Source organism: Neolamprologus multifasciatus, chromosome 20, assembly GCF_963576455.1.
Source record: "Neolamprologus multifasciatus chromosome 20, fNeoMul1.2, whole genome shotgun sequence".
Classification (NCBI taxonomy): Eukaryota; Metazoa; Chordata; class Actinopteri; order Cichliformes; family Cichlidae; genus Neolamprologus; species Neolamprologus multifasciatus.
In genome coordinates this window covers 31,072,688-31,094,339 of record NC_140458.1, presented here as the reverse complement: position 1 = coordinate 31,094,339, position 21,652 = coordinate 31,072,688, and the positions used below count along the sequence as shown (strand labels likewise).

At 41.0% G+C, this 21,652-nt stretch overlaps 1 protein-coding gene across 6 annotated transcripts in view; it reads left to right on the top strand.

Annotated features, from left to right (window-relative positions):
* casz1 (castor zinc finger 1) overlaps positions 1-21,652 on the top strand; it is a 177,400-nt gene that overhangs the window by 82,234 nt on the left and 73,514 nt on the right. For 4 of the 6 annotated variants that reach the window (XM_085146464.1, XM_085146465.1, XM_085146466.1 and 1 more), the window contains one exon: positions 3,271-3,318. Coding sequence is in view for 1 of the 6 variants with exons in the window: in XM_085146463.1 (XP_085002589.1) it covers positions 19,261-19,309 (49 nt within the window). In the remaining 5 variants the exon portion in view is untranslated. Of the gene's footprint in view, positions 1-3,270; positions 3,319-14,070; positions 19,310-21,652 lie in introns of those variants that run through there. The other 2 variants (XM_085146463.1, XM_085146467.1) reach the window with 1 other exon arrangement.

Sequence of the window (21,652 nt, the reverse complement as noted above, 5' to 3'; positions counted from 1 at the left end):
AATGATCAGTTGCTCACTCTGCAGCGCGTTTAAAAACTCAGAAGGAAACAGGCTCGAAGACATAAAGTACAGACCTATTCAGTGAGAAGTGTATTCTTGTTGCGGCTTCCACTTCATGTAATTAGAGGTTGTTTCATGTAGAATGAGGTCACGTAAACTAGTAAGTTTCTGAGTTTATGTGTGGGAAATGAAACCAGGAAACTCAGACAATGGACTGGCAGTCATTACAGCAACGAGGGTTATTATTTAAAACTGTTCCGTTGAGCTGAGTAGCTTTTCATGTGTTCCTGTTATTTATATTGGTAATAATTGCAACATTACAGAGGGATATATCTGCTCGTCTTGTGTACCATCTTTAAGTTTAGAGAAAGCTTTAGTGTATGCGGTTGTGGTTTGCCTTGTGTGCGTATACATATATATATATATGCCATCGGCATATGCATGCATGAAAGCAGCTGCACAGTTCGTAGATGATTAGCTTGGAGTTCCTTGAACTTCTGTAAAAATGTTGTTCGTGCTGATTACCTTTGTGCTCCACCTTGAATTTCTCTAACAAATACACATTATTCTGACTTTGGGAAATGCCATTGCGAGGTCAAGGTTTTTTACGTGTCAGGAGTCCTTTAAGCAATTTGCAATAATTTCCATAGCATCATCACTGCCACCCCCAATAACAAACAAGGTTACACACGTGTTGCTCGCACAATCAACGCCGAACATGTTTTGGTGTTGGAGGGCTTCAGCTTGTTTGCACTTGGATAAAAAGAGGTCAAAAGCTCCAGAAGCACTTTTACCTGCAGGTACTGATCCAGACCGAAGACTTTTTTGGCATTTCGAAAGAGTTGCATATCCCTGCCTTGCTATAACGACAACTTATAAGGGAGAAATTTGCAATGTAGGGATTGTGTAGCTGCATGCTTTTCTAATTTTTTGTGTGTTTATATATTTATTTTGCTATTTCAGGTTCTCAACAATGAGCTTCCAGTATGTTTAAAAGGTTGCTGCAGTTGGGATATGTTTCTTGATAGGATTTTATCATGCTAGGCATGCTCTGTTTCCTGATGAATATATTAAAATTATTACTGTGCAAACAGAGTTTCTAATTACTGACCTGCTTGCCATTGTACTGTGCATTCTGTATGCCCCCCTTCTTCTCCATGCCTTGTTTATTTATCTGCACCAGTGAATACAGAATAGTCTGTGCAATGTCATTTCCATCCACATGAAAATGATTTTGAAAATGCCAATCTTGCCTATTATACAGTGTAATTACTTGTCTGCTTTTTGATTTTATCATATCTTCAGCCAGTGGGAAGATACTTGGAGAGGCTAAACATCTTAGCAAAGCTTGTCAGCAGATGATTTGGAGTGGAAAAAAAGATCCCAATGAAAGTGCTATCTGTCACATGTACAAAACTGATGACTGTAGTTTACTGAAGGGTTTACCCAGTGTGTGTATAGCTTCTTTTAAGACTCAGGCATCGAGTGAAGGCATGCCATTAAAGGCATGTATGTAGAAGGTGAGGTTTTTTCGGGACAGCTAATAAAAATCTTTGACACGGTAAATTTATGATTCTCGTGAATGACGTTTTTCCCAACTACTCCCTTAACAAAAACATTCTTAAAAGGCATTTAAAATATGGGTAGATGGCACTACCTTAATGCATTCTTGCACTGTGATCAAGCGTCTGTCTTTTACCTTTGTTTCCACTCAGCAGGTTTTTCAACTCACATGGCCAAAAACGATATTTTTCAAGTTCAATTCGTTTGTCGCCGCTGCACCTCCGACATGCCGTCTCACTGTTTCCTTGGACATAATGTGTAAATATCTGACCCTATGTACGCGTGTGCACTGTCAACCATGTTACCGGAGCATTTGCACTACATCCCAGAAAAGGGCAACCCTGTTGTTTACTTGTCTGCTTGCAATGTTGCACAGGGGGTTGATCAGCAGAGTTGATAGGAGCTGCAATTTAAAAAGAGGACACTGCAGCTCTGAACAAAAACAATTAAAGGAAAATGAAAGACGGCCCCCAAGGGTTAAAAATAGAAAATTATCAACATGCATGCTGGAATCCACTACCCCGCACACCACCTCGTGCACCAGCACCCCCCCCCCCCCCCCCCCTCAAACTTACTGGGCCTGCATTGTTATGTATGATCAGATCTGCCAGTTCTTCCTCTAAGCTCCTTGTCACATTTTGACTTAATGAAGTGCAACTTAGAAGGGAATTGGGTTCATCATGCTAGTCGCACGATGCTCCCTTGTTGTAGCAAACAGGAGTGGCATGGGACCGAAGCGCTACAGCGCGAGTCGTTATCATTCCGGTCAGTCTGTTTAACACAAAATTAAACAAAGAACTAATTAGTGCCTCATGAATTAATAACTGCACTGTTGCCGAGAAGAAGTTAGGTTGCTGAGGGGAGATATAAAATAAGTAGGAAGATCAGGTTAGAATTATTATTACTTTTTCTGGGATGCATGGGCTCTCAAGGTTAGGAAACTTTTGAGAGGATTTAAGAGTGACTCAACTGGTTCTGCCAAAGTCAGTTTCTGCCCTGATTTAAAACTTTGTCTGCGCTTATTAATGTCATATACGAGGGTGTGTTTGTCTCCGCATGAGAAAAAGCAGCAGGTTCATGTTTTAACAATGAATGCCATTTTTCCACAATATGAATATGGAGATATCTCATCACATACTCTGGCCCCGTCAGCTGTGTTCGTTATCTGAGTAGTATTTGAATCTCTGTATCTCTGCCAACAAGTAAGCCTTGCCCCCAAGGTTTCAAAGGGAAGTGATTTGTTTTATTGTTTGCTCTATAAGACTGTGTCAACTCACCTTCAGCTAAGACGTAGGAAGCTACTATTAGAATACTCCAACTTAATTTATTTCTGGCAAACGGCTGAAATATGAACAGACGTGGTTCATACACGACTGTACTCTGTACAGTTTCTCCCCGTGCTTCAATGGGCTTTGCAAACTATAGTCTCCTCCTTCAGTCACTGCTTTCCCCCAGCTGGGACGTCGGGCCGGGTATCTGTGCACTATTATTCTGCATATCAAAAGGAAAGGAGTGAACAAAAAGTACCCATCTTCCTCTTGCATCATCTGGAGGCTCGTTACATTATGTCAGCCACTGCAGATTAGATTGAGCTGGGTAAATGTATGGATTTCTCCAGAACACGTATGCACGTGCATATACATCGGAATAATCAGTGCCTGGGTTTATTTTTTTTTTTTAATGTTTTTCCTTTGCTCTTCTTTTTAGATGAGGTGAGCTCCTGTACGCAGTGACTCCCCAGGAAGAGAAAACGAGGTAGGACAAATCCCCAACATGACTGATTACTGTCCCCACCATCTCCCCTGTTCATATCTCCAACAATATCAGGCATCTTCATTAATCCCCGTGGATCAATGTGTCTGGGGGTTGTAAAAATTGACAAATGACTTATTAGAATCCCACCGTTTTATTTTCCAACTGATTAACTCACAGCGATGTTGTACACTATACAGGCTCACTGATGTATCTGTTTTCCAAAGAGGGCCCCCTCGCTCTCTCTTTCTCTCTCTCTCTGTCTGTGCCTTTCTTACTATGGGTGATCTATACAGAACCAAATGCACTCCTAACACTGTTTGTGAGAAACCCCGTCAGGCTGACTCAAAAACTACTACAACCGAATTATTCTTTTTCCTATAAATACACCCATTTTGTTTCCTGACATAAACAGCTGTTGAGAAGTGTGTTAGCTGACTTGCTTATTTACATATAGAATATAAAAATACAACTAATAATCTATTAGAGAACTGGAACTTTGCACTGGCGGTAATAAAATCAGCACGTTATAGCGCTGCGGTTTCTCCATTTTTGCACGCTGTACTCGTCTTATCTGGGGAACCGTTCTTTTATGCCTGTTTTATGTTTAGATGTTGTTGTAGCAGCATCCCACGTTGTCATCTCGACGAAATAATATAATTTTTTCCACTTTATGGCATTTATTACTGTAACAGACATTAGACACAGACATCTAAGTACAGATGACATCCACCAAATTAACAAGAGTATAAAACCTTTTGTTGCTGATAAAAAAAAAAATAAAAAAAAATCTGCCTCTGTACAATTTGACTCTCGAGAGGACACTAATGACTTGTGACTTGAAGAAACTGGGTTGCTTTTTTTTCCCCTCTCCCTGAGATGAAACCTTCTGTGCTAATGATGTTAGCTGGTATGAGCACAATGCTGATGTGGGAGTCTGTCATAAGGATGCATACAACAGCCCTTGCCCCTGGCCTCCTAGTCAAGAGGGATCTAAACATTCAGAAGTGACAGTCTGGGCTGTCTCATGTCAAACCAGAGACCCCTCGCTATCACCGGGTGTGGGGGGGGCGAGGGGGGTTGGCATGGCCGGGAATTGAGGTGGAGGGCTACACCAACACTCCTTTGTTTCTGGTGGTGTCACTCACGCACCAGAAAGAAGACACACTCCCTGTATCAATCAGAACCTAAGATGCACACCCAGCGCGCTTCCCAGATTTCCACAAAGATTGGATAATTCACAGCAAACAGGAGGGTCAGCTGAGATTTCCCTTTACACAGGTATGCGCACTCGGGGACATCTTTAAACAAGTTCCTTTGGAAGTCGAAGCAAAGTTAAGGTTCGACTGTTGTGCAGACTACTTACAGACTCCTGCCTCTGACCGCATAACAACAGCATAACTGGGTACAGTTTGTTTAATTGGCTTTTGATATACGTTAATGCAACTAATCATAAAGGCCAGCTTGCTCCAACACGGGGCTGGCATGACACACACACACACACCACCCCGCCCCCTCCTTCTCTTTTTGGCTCCCACAGACGTAGAGGCTAGAAAGTGGAGTCCCTCTCTTAGACAGTGGGAGGAAAATTAAACTGCCAAAATTGTTTTCACTGGTTACAGGGGGTCTCGGGGGACCTCAAGGCTTTTAATTGAGCTCACTGAGCAGAAATTTGTATGGCTGCTTACAAACAACATTGATGTCTCCCTTTTACTTCTCTTTGGTCGCAGTGATAGATGAGGCAGACTGGGTGTGATTGTTAAGTAAGGTGACGATCTGCTAAATTGTTTGTTCTATATTTGTCCCCCCCCCCCCTCCCCCCACCAGCACTTGTAGATCTTTAGAGAAAATTTGTGACGATAGATAATTGAAACTCAGGCTCTTTGTTTGGTGTTTTGTCAGTTTTTCAGAATTTGTGTGTAGGAGGGCAATGATTCTGTAATAAACACGAGTTCATTCAGTCACAAATAAAAGTAAATAAAGCCCACAGTTTGCCGTAGGAAAGATAATTTGTCTCACTGAGAAAAAGAGCAACAACTCGTGTAACTCAATTTAGCATTATTGTATCACTCAGTATAGTATAATAACAAAAAAGAGAGGCTGCCTTTTCGTTTTCTGCGCTTTTCTTTCTCCTGCACTCTTTTTTTTGTCCTTTAAAATTTTTCCAGTGTGTCAAAACAAGCAAAGGCTACATGGAAACGGCAGCCCTGTGTAAATATTTATGATGTAACATCTCCATGTGAATAGACTTTCTTCCCAATCCATCCATCATTACCGGCATATCGTGAAAGCCCACCTCCCGGTGGTGGCTTAGGGCCTTAGGAAGCTCAGACAGGAGCGGCGTGTCCCCCTCTCATTCAAAGTATTTGTTTTTCTTTTGACTTGGGGCAGCCCAGCTGTGAGGGCATTTCATGTGTCAGCCCCTCCATTTTCATTCAGGGCTGACTTCAAAGCCCATTTTGCTCCATTGTTTGTGTGACGTGGCTGCTGGACCTGAAAATGCCCAAACAGAAAAATGCGATGTAGGTCAGGTGCCCCTGGAAAAAAAAAAAGTGATTCTTATGGTCAAAACATAAAGCCCTGGTTACCGCCTAACACTAGCTCCTCTGCCTGTTGTTGCTCACATTCCTCTTTATTTGTTCACAGAGGAGCTAAATGGAAGTTAAGAGTAAGAATAAAAAGGCAGTGCTTCAGGGTGCTTGGCAGAAAATCAATGTTTTAAGTCTAATCCTTTTTTTTCTTTTTCTAATTTATAACATTCCGCTCAGGAACAAAATGTCAAATAGCTTACTTGCTGAAGATGTTCGCTAAATTATATTAGGTTGGAGATTGCGCTGAAGCTCTGATATTTTTTGGCTTTATTTGCTCCCGCTGCTGCGAGGGAGACTAACAGAAAGACACAGAGTATCTGTTGGGGCCTGTGCGTGCACACTTCTTTACCTTGTGCAACGGTCTGAAATGTGAAACATGTCTTCATTTGGTACAAACAAAGTGGGATGAAGGATCTGCTGGAGTTTTTTCAGGCTCGACAGTCTTTAAGAATGTGAAGGTGCAGTAGATTTATGAGGTTGTGTGTTTGCAGAAGTAGGTAAGTCTACTGCCTTACCTAAGTGGATTACAAGGTTTTAGGCTTTTCTTCTTGCACAACTTATCGGCAGAAAATAGGCGTTGCAGACGTTAGCGAAATATTGCCACCCAGACTCTCATAACATTATCATTAGCCATGGAGGATTGCTGAAATGTGATTAATACATCACCATTTTGACAGAGTGAGGCTGAAAAGGTAATATGGATTATTACAACGGTTGTAGAGCTCAATACCGCCATCCAAGTTTATCCATTTATCTGCAATGATGAGACTCCTTTGTGTTGTATGGGATTGTAACATCTATCTAAATAACAAAAGATATCTCTCCCATACACAATTGTTGTGCTGTTAATATTCAGCCCATGCAACAATGCACATGGGAATGGAGTGCGGAGACAAAACTTGACTCAGAACGGGGAAAAGACCATAGAACGTTATGAGCATTACGAATCGATGCTCGAGCCTCTAGTACTGGCCACTTTTTCCTTGGCTTAGGTATCTGATTACCTTCAAACAAAAATATTGCTCCTGTATTGTTCAATTACAACTGGTTGAGTGCTGGATGATGCAATTCACTATCTGAGAGCTATTTTTTCTTTCTTTTTGTATACACTTTGTGTGTGTTTCATTTAGTTGGCCTTGGACGATACACGTTGAATAAATGCCATTTTTCTGCCGTTTCAAGTGCCTCTTTTCTCTCTGGATCCATTCAAGCTTTCAATACCTTTTCTCCCCCACTCTTCTCCTGTCTCTTTTTTCCACGAGCAGGAGGGTTTTACTTTACTCCTTTGTCATCCTAATTGATTGCATTAACCTTTTGAGTATTGAATTTCCTGTGCATCACGCCGAGCACAATGTGGAATATTATCATAATCCTTCCAAGTAATGGACACAGGGCAATCAACAATGCTTTAGGAAAAGTACATCTTTGAAAGATGGAGCGTCATATTATTTTCAGCCCAAAGACCTGGATAGAGTAAGACTTTTAAGCTTTAAGAAACTTTGTCAATAAGTGAAGTATGCTTGTTTTTAACTAGTTGAAGAGGTTAGGAGGGCTGCTGCCAGTGTTTGTTTTGCAGGAAGTAAAAAATTACCTGTGTCTAAAGACTCACGCAATAGACTTTAGATTCACTTAAACACAGTTTTATCATTTGTTAGTGTGAAAATAATTTTTAAAAACAGTTTTAAGAGTTTTATTTTTGCCCGCAAGAAATCGGATAAGCGGTGGGGTATGACTCGAAGACTGACATTATCATGAAATTGTCCCAAATTAACAAAATTACAAGGTTATAGTTGGGCTCGCCATTATGTAAAACACTGGGAGTTCCAAAGTTCGCCTTCCTGTTGGGATCCTGTTGTCCAACTATATGCACAATGTTCCTAACAGAGCAATTATATGTTGGAATTGGAGGGTCACTTGGTGTGTGAACACTGACTGTTGTTTGTCATTGAGAAACAGTAATGTGGACCCAAAAATCAGAGTGACTGTCACTGTGAATGTCTTTCAGCAGTCCCGACTTTACTTAGAAATCTCCATCTCTTATAGGCTTACTGTCTAAATCTGGAAAGAATTTAATTGAGGCATAAATAGCACGACAAATTTTGTGCTGGTTCCAGATATCTCGGAACTCCAGTGATAGCATGTTTCTGACTGGGACTCACCATTACATTGAGAAACTGAATGACATGACAGTTATTGCTAACTAGCCAGGTAGCATAACAGTCAGCTTAAGTATTCAGTACATTCAATTTATTTTTAAGATTTCAAAACAATTACACATTTCTGCTGCTCTTTCTAGCCAAGTTGCTTCTATCTTCTCATCAGATTTACTGTGTCACTGTTGGCTTTCCTCAGGTAGCTCCTCTAACTGTAGCGATAATGAACCAGGACGGTGTTTTACCTCAACAAAGTGTCACAAAATGTTTTTTAAGATGACACTTTGGTGCGTTGAACCAATGGCAGCTCTTTGAGTGTATGCACTGCCACAGAATGGTTTGCATAGATGATGAGTGGATGATTCTTCTGCCAAACTATAGCAAAAGTAATACAAGTGCCTATTGTTGAACACTGCTAAGTTTTCAACTTGCTACAGTTGAAGAGAAATGAACACGTTATTGAAGGCAAATTATTCACTAATAACTCGAGAAAAACAGGCAGACATTTGGAAGAATCAGTCCAAATAGAGTTAGTTTCAAAGCATTATGGGGTCACCTTGGTTTGAAGCAGAATAAGGGAAGACAAACCAACTAATGCAAACGACCTGATGAGTGGAAGTATAGTCAAATCCTTAAATATTAACGGTCAGCCTGTTAAGGAATAAGGGAGCACTTACATAGATGTGTTGCTTTCCTGATCCTTTTTGTTGTTTGTTTATTTGTTTTTTTTGTTTATTTGTTTTGCTCGCGTAATTGTCATGGCATTAATCACACATTGATCACAAGGCAAGCTAGCCAAGCCTCACTTAGCAGGTAGCATTAGCAAAGCTAGCTGCCTGAACCAGCGACGTCACTCCATTATTTCATTGGCTATCGGCTGCACTGGCATTTTTTTTATTGGCCGACGCCTGACTTCAGAAGTCAAATTTCTCTCAACTTTCAGTGCAAGCAGCACAAGCAAAGTAACACATCATTATTGTCATTATTCAGTTCAGCAATGTGGGACGTGACGCCATTCAAAGTGAATGAGAAGCGAGAGCGCTGAAGCCTAAAAAGCATCCGCATGAGTCGGGCTTGTATTTAAATTCATTGTATTTAAATGAAACGCCTTCATTTAAATAAAATTTTTGTATTTACAGAACTCATTTTATTGATTTTAAAAAAATATATCTTTAATTTTGATATTTAAATGTTTTTATTTTTGTATTTCTATATACAAGGTGCCAGAGATATTTGAAAAAATACTATAAAAATAAATGCTAAAATATGCAATTATACAATATCAAGTTGCATTACTTAGTGATTGTTTGTTCGGGAGGTTTGTTAGACTGACAGTGAATTAAAATGAGGACCTTAACCCTGCATTAAAAAAAAATGTAATCCTAATTTTATGTTTTCATTTTAAAGTTTCATGTTGATGGGTCAGCACAGCCAAGCTTTTGTCCCAAGGTAACCCTGTGCTTTAACACAGACTTTAATCTCTTTACCTGCTTTACAATAGGCTGTTTTGGTTGTGCAGTGGGGGTGTAAGTTGATTTTCCTTGTTTTCTTTTCCTTCGAACTATCCAGGGCAAATCTTTCCATATTGTGTTATTATTATCTGTCTTATAATATAGATAAAAATTTGGGCAGGGACAGTGAGATAAATGTAAATGGACATCATTGTATTCCTTGAATGAAACTGCACCTAGGCTATTTTAATAATATTAAGGCCCCAAGCCTAAAACCTACAGAAGACACTCCAAGGATAACAGTACAATAATTGCTTGTTAACGAGGATGGAGGTAGCCTGTTGGCCTATTGAGTTTAATCTGTCGCTTTAGCTATTTTATTTAAACGCTATGGTAAAGGAATAAAAAGTAGTTTATGTTGCAAGACCAATGTAATACCCATAACTGTCTTATAAAGGCTTAATGTCAGAAGGCTTTAGGGGAAGTGTCAGTAGAATAACACTGATCAGCCTTGAGCTTGGGAATTAGCGACAGCAAATCTTAGAGCATAACGTGACAACTGGGAGAGTTTGGAGTGCGCAGAAACTTTTGCTGAACAAGTTATTTTATGTAGCTTATTACAACGTATTGTATTTATTCTGAATATTATACCTGCAAAGGCCACCGCACTCGATGGAGTGTTGCAGAATAAAAGCATGACAGTAACCTGCATTTAGTCAACAGCCGGTATTATGCTGCGTGTAGCTGAACATTAGTGGTAAGCAAAGATATAATTTTTTTCTTGCAGTGGAATGAAATGTTGTTGATCATCTACCATTCACGTCCCCCATATGTTTATCGCACAAACAGCCTAGTTGTTGTGTTGCTGACTTATACAGAGTGTTGTTTGCTGCTGTGTAAATATCAGCATAAATGCATTAAAGTAATTGATTGTTGAAAAACAGACAAAAACTGTTATCACGTTTCCCTGGTAACGGCAAGTATTATTTGGGCTGTGTTGATGAACTGAAGCAAAACACCCTGTAATTCATATCAACTCTATTATGTTTTTCAGCTCAAATAGGAAAAATCAATTGAAACAAGCTCTTATGCATGGATAGATGCTCGTTATGATCAATACTATTTTCACAGGGATGGTGCCTTTGAGCTTGATTGAGGCCAGCTTATACAAAGCTAGCCAGTGGTGCTCGGAACAAGTGTAGACACGCAGATATTCAGAGGGGATACAGTCACTATTTGGCCACGTCTTTTGGTGCATCCCACCTGAGTTATATTGATCAAAACAGAATCATGTGATTGAGTGTGGATGTGGGTCAAAACATAAGTCAAGGTCAGTCAGTAGCACAAAGCATAATCCCAGTCCATCTTTTGTATTCCATCAGGCATCACTGGTATTCTACTGGGAACCTCTGTGCCCTCGGCATATGAAAACTAAAGTCCCCCCCCCCCCCTCCCAGTTCAATTATACAAACCCATGAGCTTCAGAATATTGACATATCTCTGTATTCTGAAAATGTCATGGATAACGATCAGGCTGTTCACCAGAAAATGTTTCCACAGAAACCAAGATTTTGAGTCAAGATGTAGAACGTATTGAATTTGCAAACCGGCTGTAAGGTCAGGGATACCTGCCTGCAGGTGCGTTTGATAAGCACGAGAGCTCGTTTCTTCCAAGGCTATTGTTATCGCACATCCTTAGCCTCGCGCGGCGTTCGCAAAATAATACATATCTTAGTGTAAACCAGGTGTTTTGCAGAAGCTGTGATAAGTGGGTTGAGTGGTGTGTAGAGGTTACATAACAGATCTAGTTATGCTCAGTGATCACTGTTAATTTCCATTATCACCAGCCCGTTGCACAGAGACAGACTTTATCCACAGATATAACAAATTGTAAAACTTGAGAAATGTATTTCAGTTCATTGGTCAGACAGAGCTGTCTAATTGCTGACTATTGTAAAGAGGACAAGGTTGTTAAGTTTTCTGAATCAATTAGGACTTTTCGAATTTAAAAAACTAAAATAAAAAAAAACGACACCTGACCACAGAACGCGGTCAACTGCTCGTGCAGGAAACATTTACCGCATGGAAGAAAGTGGCTTATTTCTGTCTTACCTGTTGCATTCCCGTTTGTTAATTTGTGGCGAAGATATGTGGAGAATTTCAAAGACACAGTTTATCCCAGCGTGGACGCACTTTCTATGAGCTGCCCTTGCAAAAAGAATTGGCTTGCTTATTCACATACCATAACCTGGCTCATTCACACAAACATATCAACTCCCCTCCAATAAAGTGGACAATGTGGACATTATTTCTCCTGCTTGGTGTTTTGGTTGCTCTGTGTTTACGTGTTTAAAGCCTCAGTCTTGCTGTATGCAGCGACAGCTACAAACAGAATCTTAATTGATCTAATCTGGTTACTGCAAGCTATTTTCAACAGTTCCATTAGAAAACTCCCATCCTCCCCCACTCTTTCTCTCTCCCTTCACCTCCCACACTCTCTACCCCCCATCTGCCCTGACCTACATGGTTGTCACATGGCCCCGGCTCCCTGGCTTGGCATTTTATGGAAAATCTGCAGGAGATAAAGCCACAGGGTTTAAAGTGTTATCCCTGCCTGTCCTTTGAGAAGGGCTAAACACTGAATGAGGTGTTATTGCATCAATGCTGTTGGACACACACAGGCACCAAAGAGGATATCTTCCTCCCTCCTTCCTCTCTCTCTCGCTCTCCCCATGTGTGTGTCTCTCCCTCTCTCTCCTCAGTTTGATTGGATTTAGTAGAGTGTCACCACTGTGACTTTGGGGGATTTCTCTTTCCCTGTCACTGTCTTCTGCATGCTTGCTTGGGTTATTTACTTAACTTGTCCAGAAAATGGACTGTGATCTGCAGCTTAACGCCAAAGCTAGGGAGAGACAAGTGCCTCGTGGTAGTTAAGATATGCTTGACAGGCACCTAGACACTCAGTTGACTCTCTGGCTTGCTTACTCCCTCGCTGGTGCTGAGGGCTTAGTTTTGCATTGTGACCGAGTCCCCTTCACACTGTTGTCTGCCTGTAAATTTTCTGCTGCCCTTGCTATTCAGCCAATTACAGCAAAAGAGCTTTAGTGATTTTTTTTTCTTCTTCATTTTTTTCCACCCTTCTCCCCTTCTCCTGGTGTTTTTATATATTTATTTTACAAGGGAATGACAAGCATTGCTGAAGGTTAAAAAAATGCTGAATTTCACAGTGCGTATAATGTCATCCTTTTTTATTCTGTAGCCGGACTAATCAATAAAAACCAGCTTCATCTTGTGTGGAACAAACACATACGGCGCAGGTTAATATAACTTCCTGGCCTGCTGCGTTTAAATTTTGAAGCTTTTGTGCTCCTGTCTCACCTTTAAATGAATGAAAGAACAAGGGGCAGCTTAATACAGATTTCAGTTATTTGTAAGCTTGTAAGCTTTCGCTTAATTTAAATATGAAAGATGTAAATATTCATGAATCCCAAAGGTGAAGCACATTCATAAAAATGAGCAGTTTACTTTTTGGAAAAGTGAAGATGCAAACTTAATGAAAAGTTCCTTTTGTGTGGGACTTGAATGGAAGAAACTGTTCACCAAGTTTAAGATTTTCAGAGGTTTTTCCCTTTTGCATATATTTTAGCCATTTGTTGTCCTCCAAATATTCCTCTGCTCTATCCCTGGCCGCCAACCTTACTACTCATAGCTATATATTCAGAAAACTGGTTCAAGAATACACACCCTTAAACCTCTCTAAACAATAATGAGGTGTACTGGATTTCAGCGCATACACCATATGTTCCTCTCAGGTAAGGTTTCTAAGTTGTTTAGTTTCTTTGGCACTAGGTCATGCTGCAAGATAAGATGCGTGTTAAAGGCCTCTGAAAGACTATCAATGCGATGTCAAATGTAATGCGGAGCCACAAAGCAGTTAAAGAATGCATCCAGAGTGCTCTGCCATGTTGCATTCTGGTGCTAAAATGACCAGAGCAAATATCTTCCCAAAATACTGGATAAGATAAGGCAGTCGGCACAGCTTTGCATCACTGTGGTGGTTGGTTGTAGTAACGCCGGAGCTATACTTGACGGGGGTGAGTGCAGACTTACAACAGTCCCTCAGTGACCAAAAAAGGAACGCCATATAGGTTTTATTGTTCTATCTCTCATAAAAACAAAACCAGAAGTTACACAAGTGATAATTGTGCATAAAAGAAGTGACACCACAAAATGCGCAGTGTTCCAAAACAAGAGAACAGAAGAATAAAAGAGTCTTTCCACCAGTGTAAAATGAGCCACGCCTAGCAGTGGGAACGGAAAGCAAAACTGCTTAATGTGACAAAATAAAGACAGAAACACTCCAAGGGAAAGTTAGAATTAGGATCCTGAAAGATTTATGCCTCCTTTTTATTTATAATTTGTTTTCTTTTCCTTATTGGAATTGAGTTGCAACTGAATATTTGATGAACACAGCCTAGAAGTAAGGATGTTATGTCAGCAAGGAAACAAAAAGTAAAGAGAAACAACCAAGAAATGTATTTTGCAAAGTTTGCACTTTGGAGTAAACTAACATGCCTTTGCTTTCACAAGTGGCTTGTTAATTGACTGGTGGGTGGGGGGGGAGTTCGCTATCTGCAGGTTGTACTGAGCCCTAGCGAGGCTAGCTGCGCCTTTCCGTATGCACCGCGCCGAGTGCTGGGTACTCTCCGTGCACAAAACACCATCTGCATTTTGCTGTTAACGCGCCTTCACATCCAAGGGAGGATTAGGAGAAAATCCCCAGGTTTTTTTCAACCAGTTGACAAATATCAGATTTGTCTCTAAAAAATTAGCTCCATCTATATCTCCCACCATATGACACACAAAAAAGATTATCTGTAATACCCAGCCAGCTTGGGTGGGGGAAAAGCAGATTAAAGTTTCAGTTTGGTCATATTTACGCAGCCTCTTCAAGTGCGAGACTGTCTGCGATCCACAGTCGACAGACCTCTTCGCAGAGAGTCCTCCCCTCGTGTGTACACCCACCCCCAAGCTTTACCTTCCAGAAACAAGATGTCTGCCTTGAAACAATTAGACATCATACTTAAATAATTCATCATTTCCCAGTGACTCTTTCTCTTCTACGTGTCCTTTAAACAGAGAGAGTGAGCTGCCAAAAGGGCTAAAGTGAATAACAGCAGCAGGTGCCTTTTCAGATGGAGCTTTGTAGTCTGCAGTGGGTGCTGAGCTGTTATTTTAGTGGCCCACTGGTGAGGAGCAGGGGAGGGCTGGGAAATGGACCTGCTAGCTGACCCCCAGACCCCAGAGCTGTCCTGTTAGCACTCCCCCCTCCGCTCCACGTTACCAGGAGTAACTCCTGGCTTAAGTTGTTTTTTAAAATCTAACAACGCAACATGCAGCTGTGTTCACCTGTGAAGTTTAAGAACCTCGCTTCCTAAAAATAAACTCCTTTGACCCTCAAGGAGGTCGTTTGTGTCTGCAGTGACAGATTGTAAGGCTGGGCGTGCATGATTATAACACATCAGCATGCATCAGAGGGATTTAAACATACGAGTAAGATGCTCCTCTTTAAGCCTCCACTAAGTCAGTGTGTTCTTCCTGACCATTTCATTATCAAATACATAATCGTCATCTGCCGAGGACAGAACCGAAGGCCTAAGGCCCTACCTGGTGTCCTGGATGTTGACTTCCTTGCTTCCGCTCAAGACCACTGCCCCACCCAGAGGTTGCTTTATGAACACAGGAGCCCCATAAATGAAATTAAGGTGTCAATTAGTCAATTACAGCATAATAACTCTGAGGGCAGACATTTAGAGACAAAGAGAACCTCAGCTAAGTTCATTTCCTCCAGCCCAGGAGCCTAGCGTTTGGCACACGTCACTCCCCACCCAGACTCGCTGAATAAGGGCCCCAGTGCTCTCCCTAATGTTATTTTCCCCTGGATATCTTTTTTGATCAACAATTTCCTTTCATGGGTTTGTTTTTCAGATGCAGGGGATGCACTTTTTCTCTCCCCAATTTGGCTAGGGAGAATTTTATAATTTAGTAATTAAAATCTTTGTTAGGCTTTAGAAATTGCAACTAATTGAATTTAATGGGAAGATGAATTTCAATTTTATTTGATTAGCAAGACCCCTGGCATAGGTATTTATGGAAAAAACTCTACAAAAATATGCTGTGTGGGCTAAGATGGCATAATAGAATTACAGATAATCGGATTTCACTGTCATGAATTTCACTCTAATTTCACTATAATTTTCCATTAGATAGCTGGTTTACAAATATTTGCTCATCTGCGATGGGAAAGGCTATCTGTCTAAAATGATTACCGAGCGAGCCTTCAGAAATATGTCCCTTTTTTTTTCTCCTCCCTTTTAAAACCAGATTGCGAGGGATCAAAATTAGGAAGATTGCATTATGGATGTCTGCATCCGGGAGAGCAATGGGGGAGATATGATGATTACGGCCGGGGGATGAAAGCGGTGTCAAGAAAAATGTATGACTGAAAAACATAGGCCTATTCTATCTACCGAATCTCTGCTCTCAACACGGCGCCGCCGAGCAACATGCTATATCGTGATTCATGTAATATCAGCGCCCCAAATATACCTTCTACTTTATACGCGTTAATTGCTTTCAAGTATGTACCTTTAATGAGATTTTCATTGCGCTTTTCCTAGCGTATGTATGTCAACGCATATACAGCTACACAGCAATTATGAAAATCAAATGAGATTCGAAGGAATCATCGTCATGAGTCATGCAAATGATGATCATCAAAATGTGGTGTGTTGCGATCATCGCTGTTGTGGCTGCATCTGCGCGTAAGTTTAATATTCCGCTCCTTCTCCGCTTAAAAAATAAATATATAATGCAATATAAACAGACGTGAGAGGGAATAATATTCCACATCATAGACAACCTCGAGGAACACCGAGGTGAACTCTTGTTGAAAAGCCCCTGCTTCAGAATTAAGCTTTTACACATTCAATTTCCTGCCAATTTTCAACAACATGACAGTGAGTATCAGGAATAAACTTGCTTCATTGTCTGCTGAAAAACAAACTCTTTTTAATTTGTTGTGTTCAAACTTTAAGACGCAGAGTTGGAGAGGTTCACGCCGGACTGTTGCTCCTTCTGTCTCTCACACCCCCACCTGTGCACTCCACCCGTCATGACAGACCCCTGTACCCCACGCCGGCTCACACCCACTCCAGCCTATTCGCTCAGTCACTTTTTTGCCCCCCGAATTGCCAGAGACAGCAAGAGGGGTTCAAAAACACAATCTGACTTTCGGCAAAGGTCAGATTTCTCACTCGGCATGTCTCTGGGCTTTGGGCACAAAAGCCGCTGAATTCACATCTTTCAACTGGGCAATAGCTTTTGTCCTGGGGAATGGAGGACTCGGAGTGGGCCCTGCACCAGACCAGCCCCTCCTGGAGCGCACGGTCAGGGGCAGCCAAACGTCTGGCCCCGGCGGCCCTTTGACTGATGTACCCCTACCATGTCACATGCATAGGAGCGCGCGCACACACGCTCACACGCATACACACTCCACCTTGCCCTCAACATTCTCCCGCATGCACCATACAATACCCTCACGCCACATCAAACGAAAAGCCCCACAGCTCCTTTTGAAAAGTAATGGTTTCGCCCCCAAAGATGGCAGCTCGAGGGTCCAGAAGGCTGTAATGCATGGACGACAGACCCTGCCTCCTGTGGACATTGTTACATGAATAGAATTCACCCTGCACTCGCCCCCTTGATATCAAGTTTTTTGAGATACTGTGGAAGTTTTTATTGTTATGCTCCACCTATGTGAGACAAAAAACATCACAGCGTTAGATCCAGGCAGATGTTCTCACCACTTCAAAAATATCTACCACATCAGTGGCATGCGTTCATTTTTAGTAACTATTATATTTTCAGGTTTCAATCTAGCAATTCACACAGGCCACAAATCCATTAACAACATATATATTTATTTATTTGAACGGAGACTGACACAAAAGATTTTTATCCAGCAACAGAACAAAAGAGCGGTCGCCAAGTCAGGTCGTGCACAACAAAAACAATTCGATTTCATTAGATCCCGGGCTAATAAAAGTAGTATTTACAGTACAAAGTTAAATCGAGGGTGGAACCTTTTGATAGAAACTCTTTTAAGGTCATTTTCCTTTATGTGGGTTAGGAAGGAGGAGACAAAGCCTCATTTTTTTCCATTATTAGCCAGGATGAGTCATCATAATTTCAGAATCAACCAAAACCAGTTTTATGTACATACTTCAGACTAACAGCACTCAGGAACTGAAGCCCGACCTATGTATTATTGTATTATGGTCCAAAGCCATAAAGTTGTTCATTTCCTCTTTTCTGTGTCCAGTAAATGCTAGTTACACAACACCTTTATTCAGTGTAAACCTGCCGTGGAAAACAGGAATATCCAGTTACCTTTGAAAGTTGAGACTTTCTTGTTATTTTGTGTCGCTCTGTAAATTCCACATTCTTGACACACCACCGTGTTTACAGTATATGGGCATTATGTACAAATGGTCCCGAGGCGCTTTGCATGCTGCTGCGGAAGAAACTGCCAGGCAAATAAAGGGTTTGTCTTATAAAGTATTCATTGTCACCTGGTAACGGCCGTCGTTTATCATTTCACCTGAAATTACAATGAAAACTGATAGCTTATCAGAGGGAGGGAAGGAGAACCAGAGCGCTCTGAGTGAGAGACAGAGAGAGAAGCAAAGAAAGTATACCATGCAGGGCTGAAATGGAGAGGATTGCTATATTGTGAGGGAGTGAAAGAGTTATTCGCTTTAAGCTAAAGGGCTGGAAAATGTATTTTGTGAAATCTTTTTCTAAGCTTAACGCTTCTGTGATAGACATGAGGACAAGCATATTCACCAAATAGAAATGTGCCTGTCTTTATCCTGCCCTTTGACTATGTACACATCAAACGTACAGTCTATGATTTAATAAGTGAGGACAAAATTGTGGAAATATTCTTCCACTTACTGTAGTTGTACTTTATATATAGAACGCTAATTAAATATGTGTTTAAAAGCAGCTTTTACATGTAGTCACACTGCATTGGATTTAAATAATTAGCCTCAAAGTATAATATGTTTTAATAAACGTATACTCTTATTCTCTAGAAAGCCCTTTTTCTTTTTCTCTTTTTTTAAGTGTTGTGTGCCCCCCCCCCTTCGCTCATTTGAATAGAGGCAGTGGAGGCTCCACCCAAGAGAGTTGAAAGGCTAGAAGACCACAAAGATGGAAAGGCCAGCCCACTGAGGGAGGGAGAAAAAAAACTGCTCCGGTTCCTCTGCCATAATTTCCTATCAGCCTATTCAGACAACATCACCAACAGCTTTGTCTGTGTGTGTGTGTGTGTGTACGGGAGCAAAGCAAGAGAGGGAGGCAGCGCACGAGAGGCAGAGAGAGAGCGCCACAGAGAGAGAGAGACAGAGCAGGGAAGGGGGAGGCTCCATATTCTTTCACCTAACCCCCCCATCACCGTCAAACCACAGGAAGGAGGGGCCAGACCCTAAGCTGCCAATCAAATCCGCTCGTGGCAGCCGGCATTATCTCAGCAACAAACTATTGACAGATTACATGTCAAGGAGTTTAGTGCTTGATTGAAGGAAGCCTCTTTTTTTTTTTTTTAAATCTAGTTACTTTTCCGCTGTGTTCCCCCCCTCCAACAACCAACATTCGAATGACTTTCCAACAGAGTTGAGTAATATTATGAAAGTTACATGTCTGAGAGGATTTAACTTCGACTTCCCTGAATATGGTGAGTACTCTTCTTCTTTTCTGTCTTTGTCAGATGTGTTTTATTAGCTGACAGTTTAAGGTGTGCCTTTATCTCTGACTAAATATACAGAGAGGGGAAGTTGTTCACGATTAAACTATGTGCCAGCTCGTACGTATACCCAAGTGTTGCGACACCATTATTTATAGCTCTTTGACAGTGCCCAAAGGTGACTGCAGTATCAAATATGATTGCCTGTTTCCTCAGCACACGCTTCATGACACTGTGTTACATTCAGTACACATGTGAGGAAAGTTCACACAGCAAGTTTCATTTTCTCTTGACAGAGTACGTCTCTCTTCTAGAGAGCAGCACAACTCCCTGTCAGCCTGTTGTTTTTTTTTCTTCTTCTCTTGCTTATTAGTTCTTCCTTTCAGCTATACTTTTTTCTTTTTTTTTTGATAAGCCACAGTTTGAGTCTGTAGAAATAAAGATATTGGTTTGGCGCACACGCAGGAGCTGGCAATGCCATTAGGGTAACCTGAATGGCCTAAGGGTTTGTTGCTAAGGGGACAAAGCAAACAAACTGTTGTGTTGCTTATGTTTTCCACATGTAAAGGGAACAGCAGCAGCGTTAACACCTCGCCAGGTACTTCTAAATAGTGTACATACAGTGCACAGGCTATTTTCATGCATTAAACAGATAAATTAAAAGCATTAGAGGCGAGGTGAAACTGTAACCAAACGATCCATTCGTTTGAGTGATTTCATACGATGATTCTGATTCATCTCCTTTTCTATACACACACACACACACCTGTGAGGCAGGTTTTTTTTAAATAAAAACCTGTAGCTGCCAGGTTAACATCAGTGATTCTGCGCGTACTTTTAGAAAGATAAACTTGTCCTGTTGTAACTGGATTATACGTGTAAGCGTCACTCTCCTCGCCACTTATAAGACGGGGTTTTTTTAGTGGGATTTAAAAGAAGTCACATTTTATGGTCACATTTAGTTCTTTCTGTTTTGCGCGTGCAGTGTGTTCTCGTGTGTTTTCCATTCGCTTGCACACCAAGTGGTGTCTTCCTTTCATTGTGTGTGTGTGTGTGCGTGCGTGCGTGTGTGTGTGTGTGTAATAATACTCTCAGTATATTTCATTATTACCACATATACATGTTACTGCTCGGTAACTGTACAGCAAGTTCTTTTAGACTTAATCGGTCCTCTTTGATCAGTCTTATCTACCCTATTTTTAAAACGCCTTATTTTAAACTCACACGGTGTGAAAATATTTAGCAGACGTTGTGGTATTTTTTTTTTTGAGTAGGGTATTTTTAAACTGATGTCAGTGTTGTAAATTACAGAAAGGTTACCATGAAAATATATTTATTCTTTTTTTGTCTTTTTTAAAATATTCCCTGAAAAAAAAAAAACTACGCAAGTCATATTTCGAGCGAGCTTTGCACGAGGCTGTTATTTTTAATATGTTTGTCAGTTATGTCTGTTTTTATTTTCATCCTCTCCTCTGTTTTTTATTTTTTTTCTCCTTTTTCACGGCGCTGCGTTGCACTTCAGACACTTTTGGCACGACACCGGCTTTGACTTGTGCATCGGAGGATTAATGTAAATTAAAGATGGTTTTTTGCCTTATCAAATAAAACGCTGACAGACTGTACAGTAGACCACTGTGACCACAGGGTTTCACAAACACTCAGGAGAGGCAGACAGGAGAGAGCTCGGTTATTATGTCTGGTTATTTAAGGTGTCCTGCATTATCGTTTGAAATAACAACAAACAAGTTCAACTGTTATTGTGACACACCCTAATTTCAAACTTTTCGTCAGCTTGGAAAATGTTTTTCTCCCCTCTTATGAGTCATAATGTTGATTGCCTTCTCCTTCACTGAGTCGTCTCATTAACCCTTTGTGGCCCTCTCCATCGTTTACGGCCCTCCACAAAACTAGGATGAAATGAGGGAGAAAAAAACAAGCCCAGGTCTGAAGGCCCTCAATAACCTTTTATCACAATTTAGCAATAACCCGAATCAATTTGATGTCTTAAGCAATAAAATATGCTGTTGCACTCCTATTTCTGCAGCTCCTTGGATGACAGTAAATTTACATTTTTTAATTAAACTAGCTGGAATTTTTATTAGGGGGCCGGGCTATGCTAATGGAAATGTTGTGTACAGCAGATTAACAGAGTTTTGAAATAAATTTAACAGGGAGACGTTTGGAGGGAAAAAACGCGAGTCATTGTCTTTAACCTCTTTCGTGCCGATTTCTCCTGGGGGATCCTTGTATTCTAAGGAGCCTTGTCAGGGAAGAGTGCTTCTCAGCAACGAGGTGATTAGTATCGCCTTGTCAACCGAGGAAAAACACTCGCAT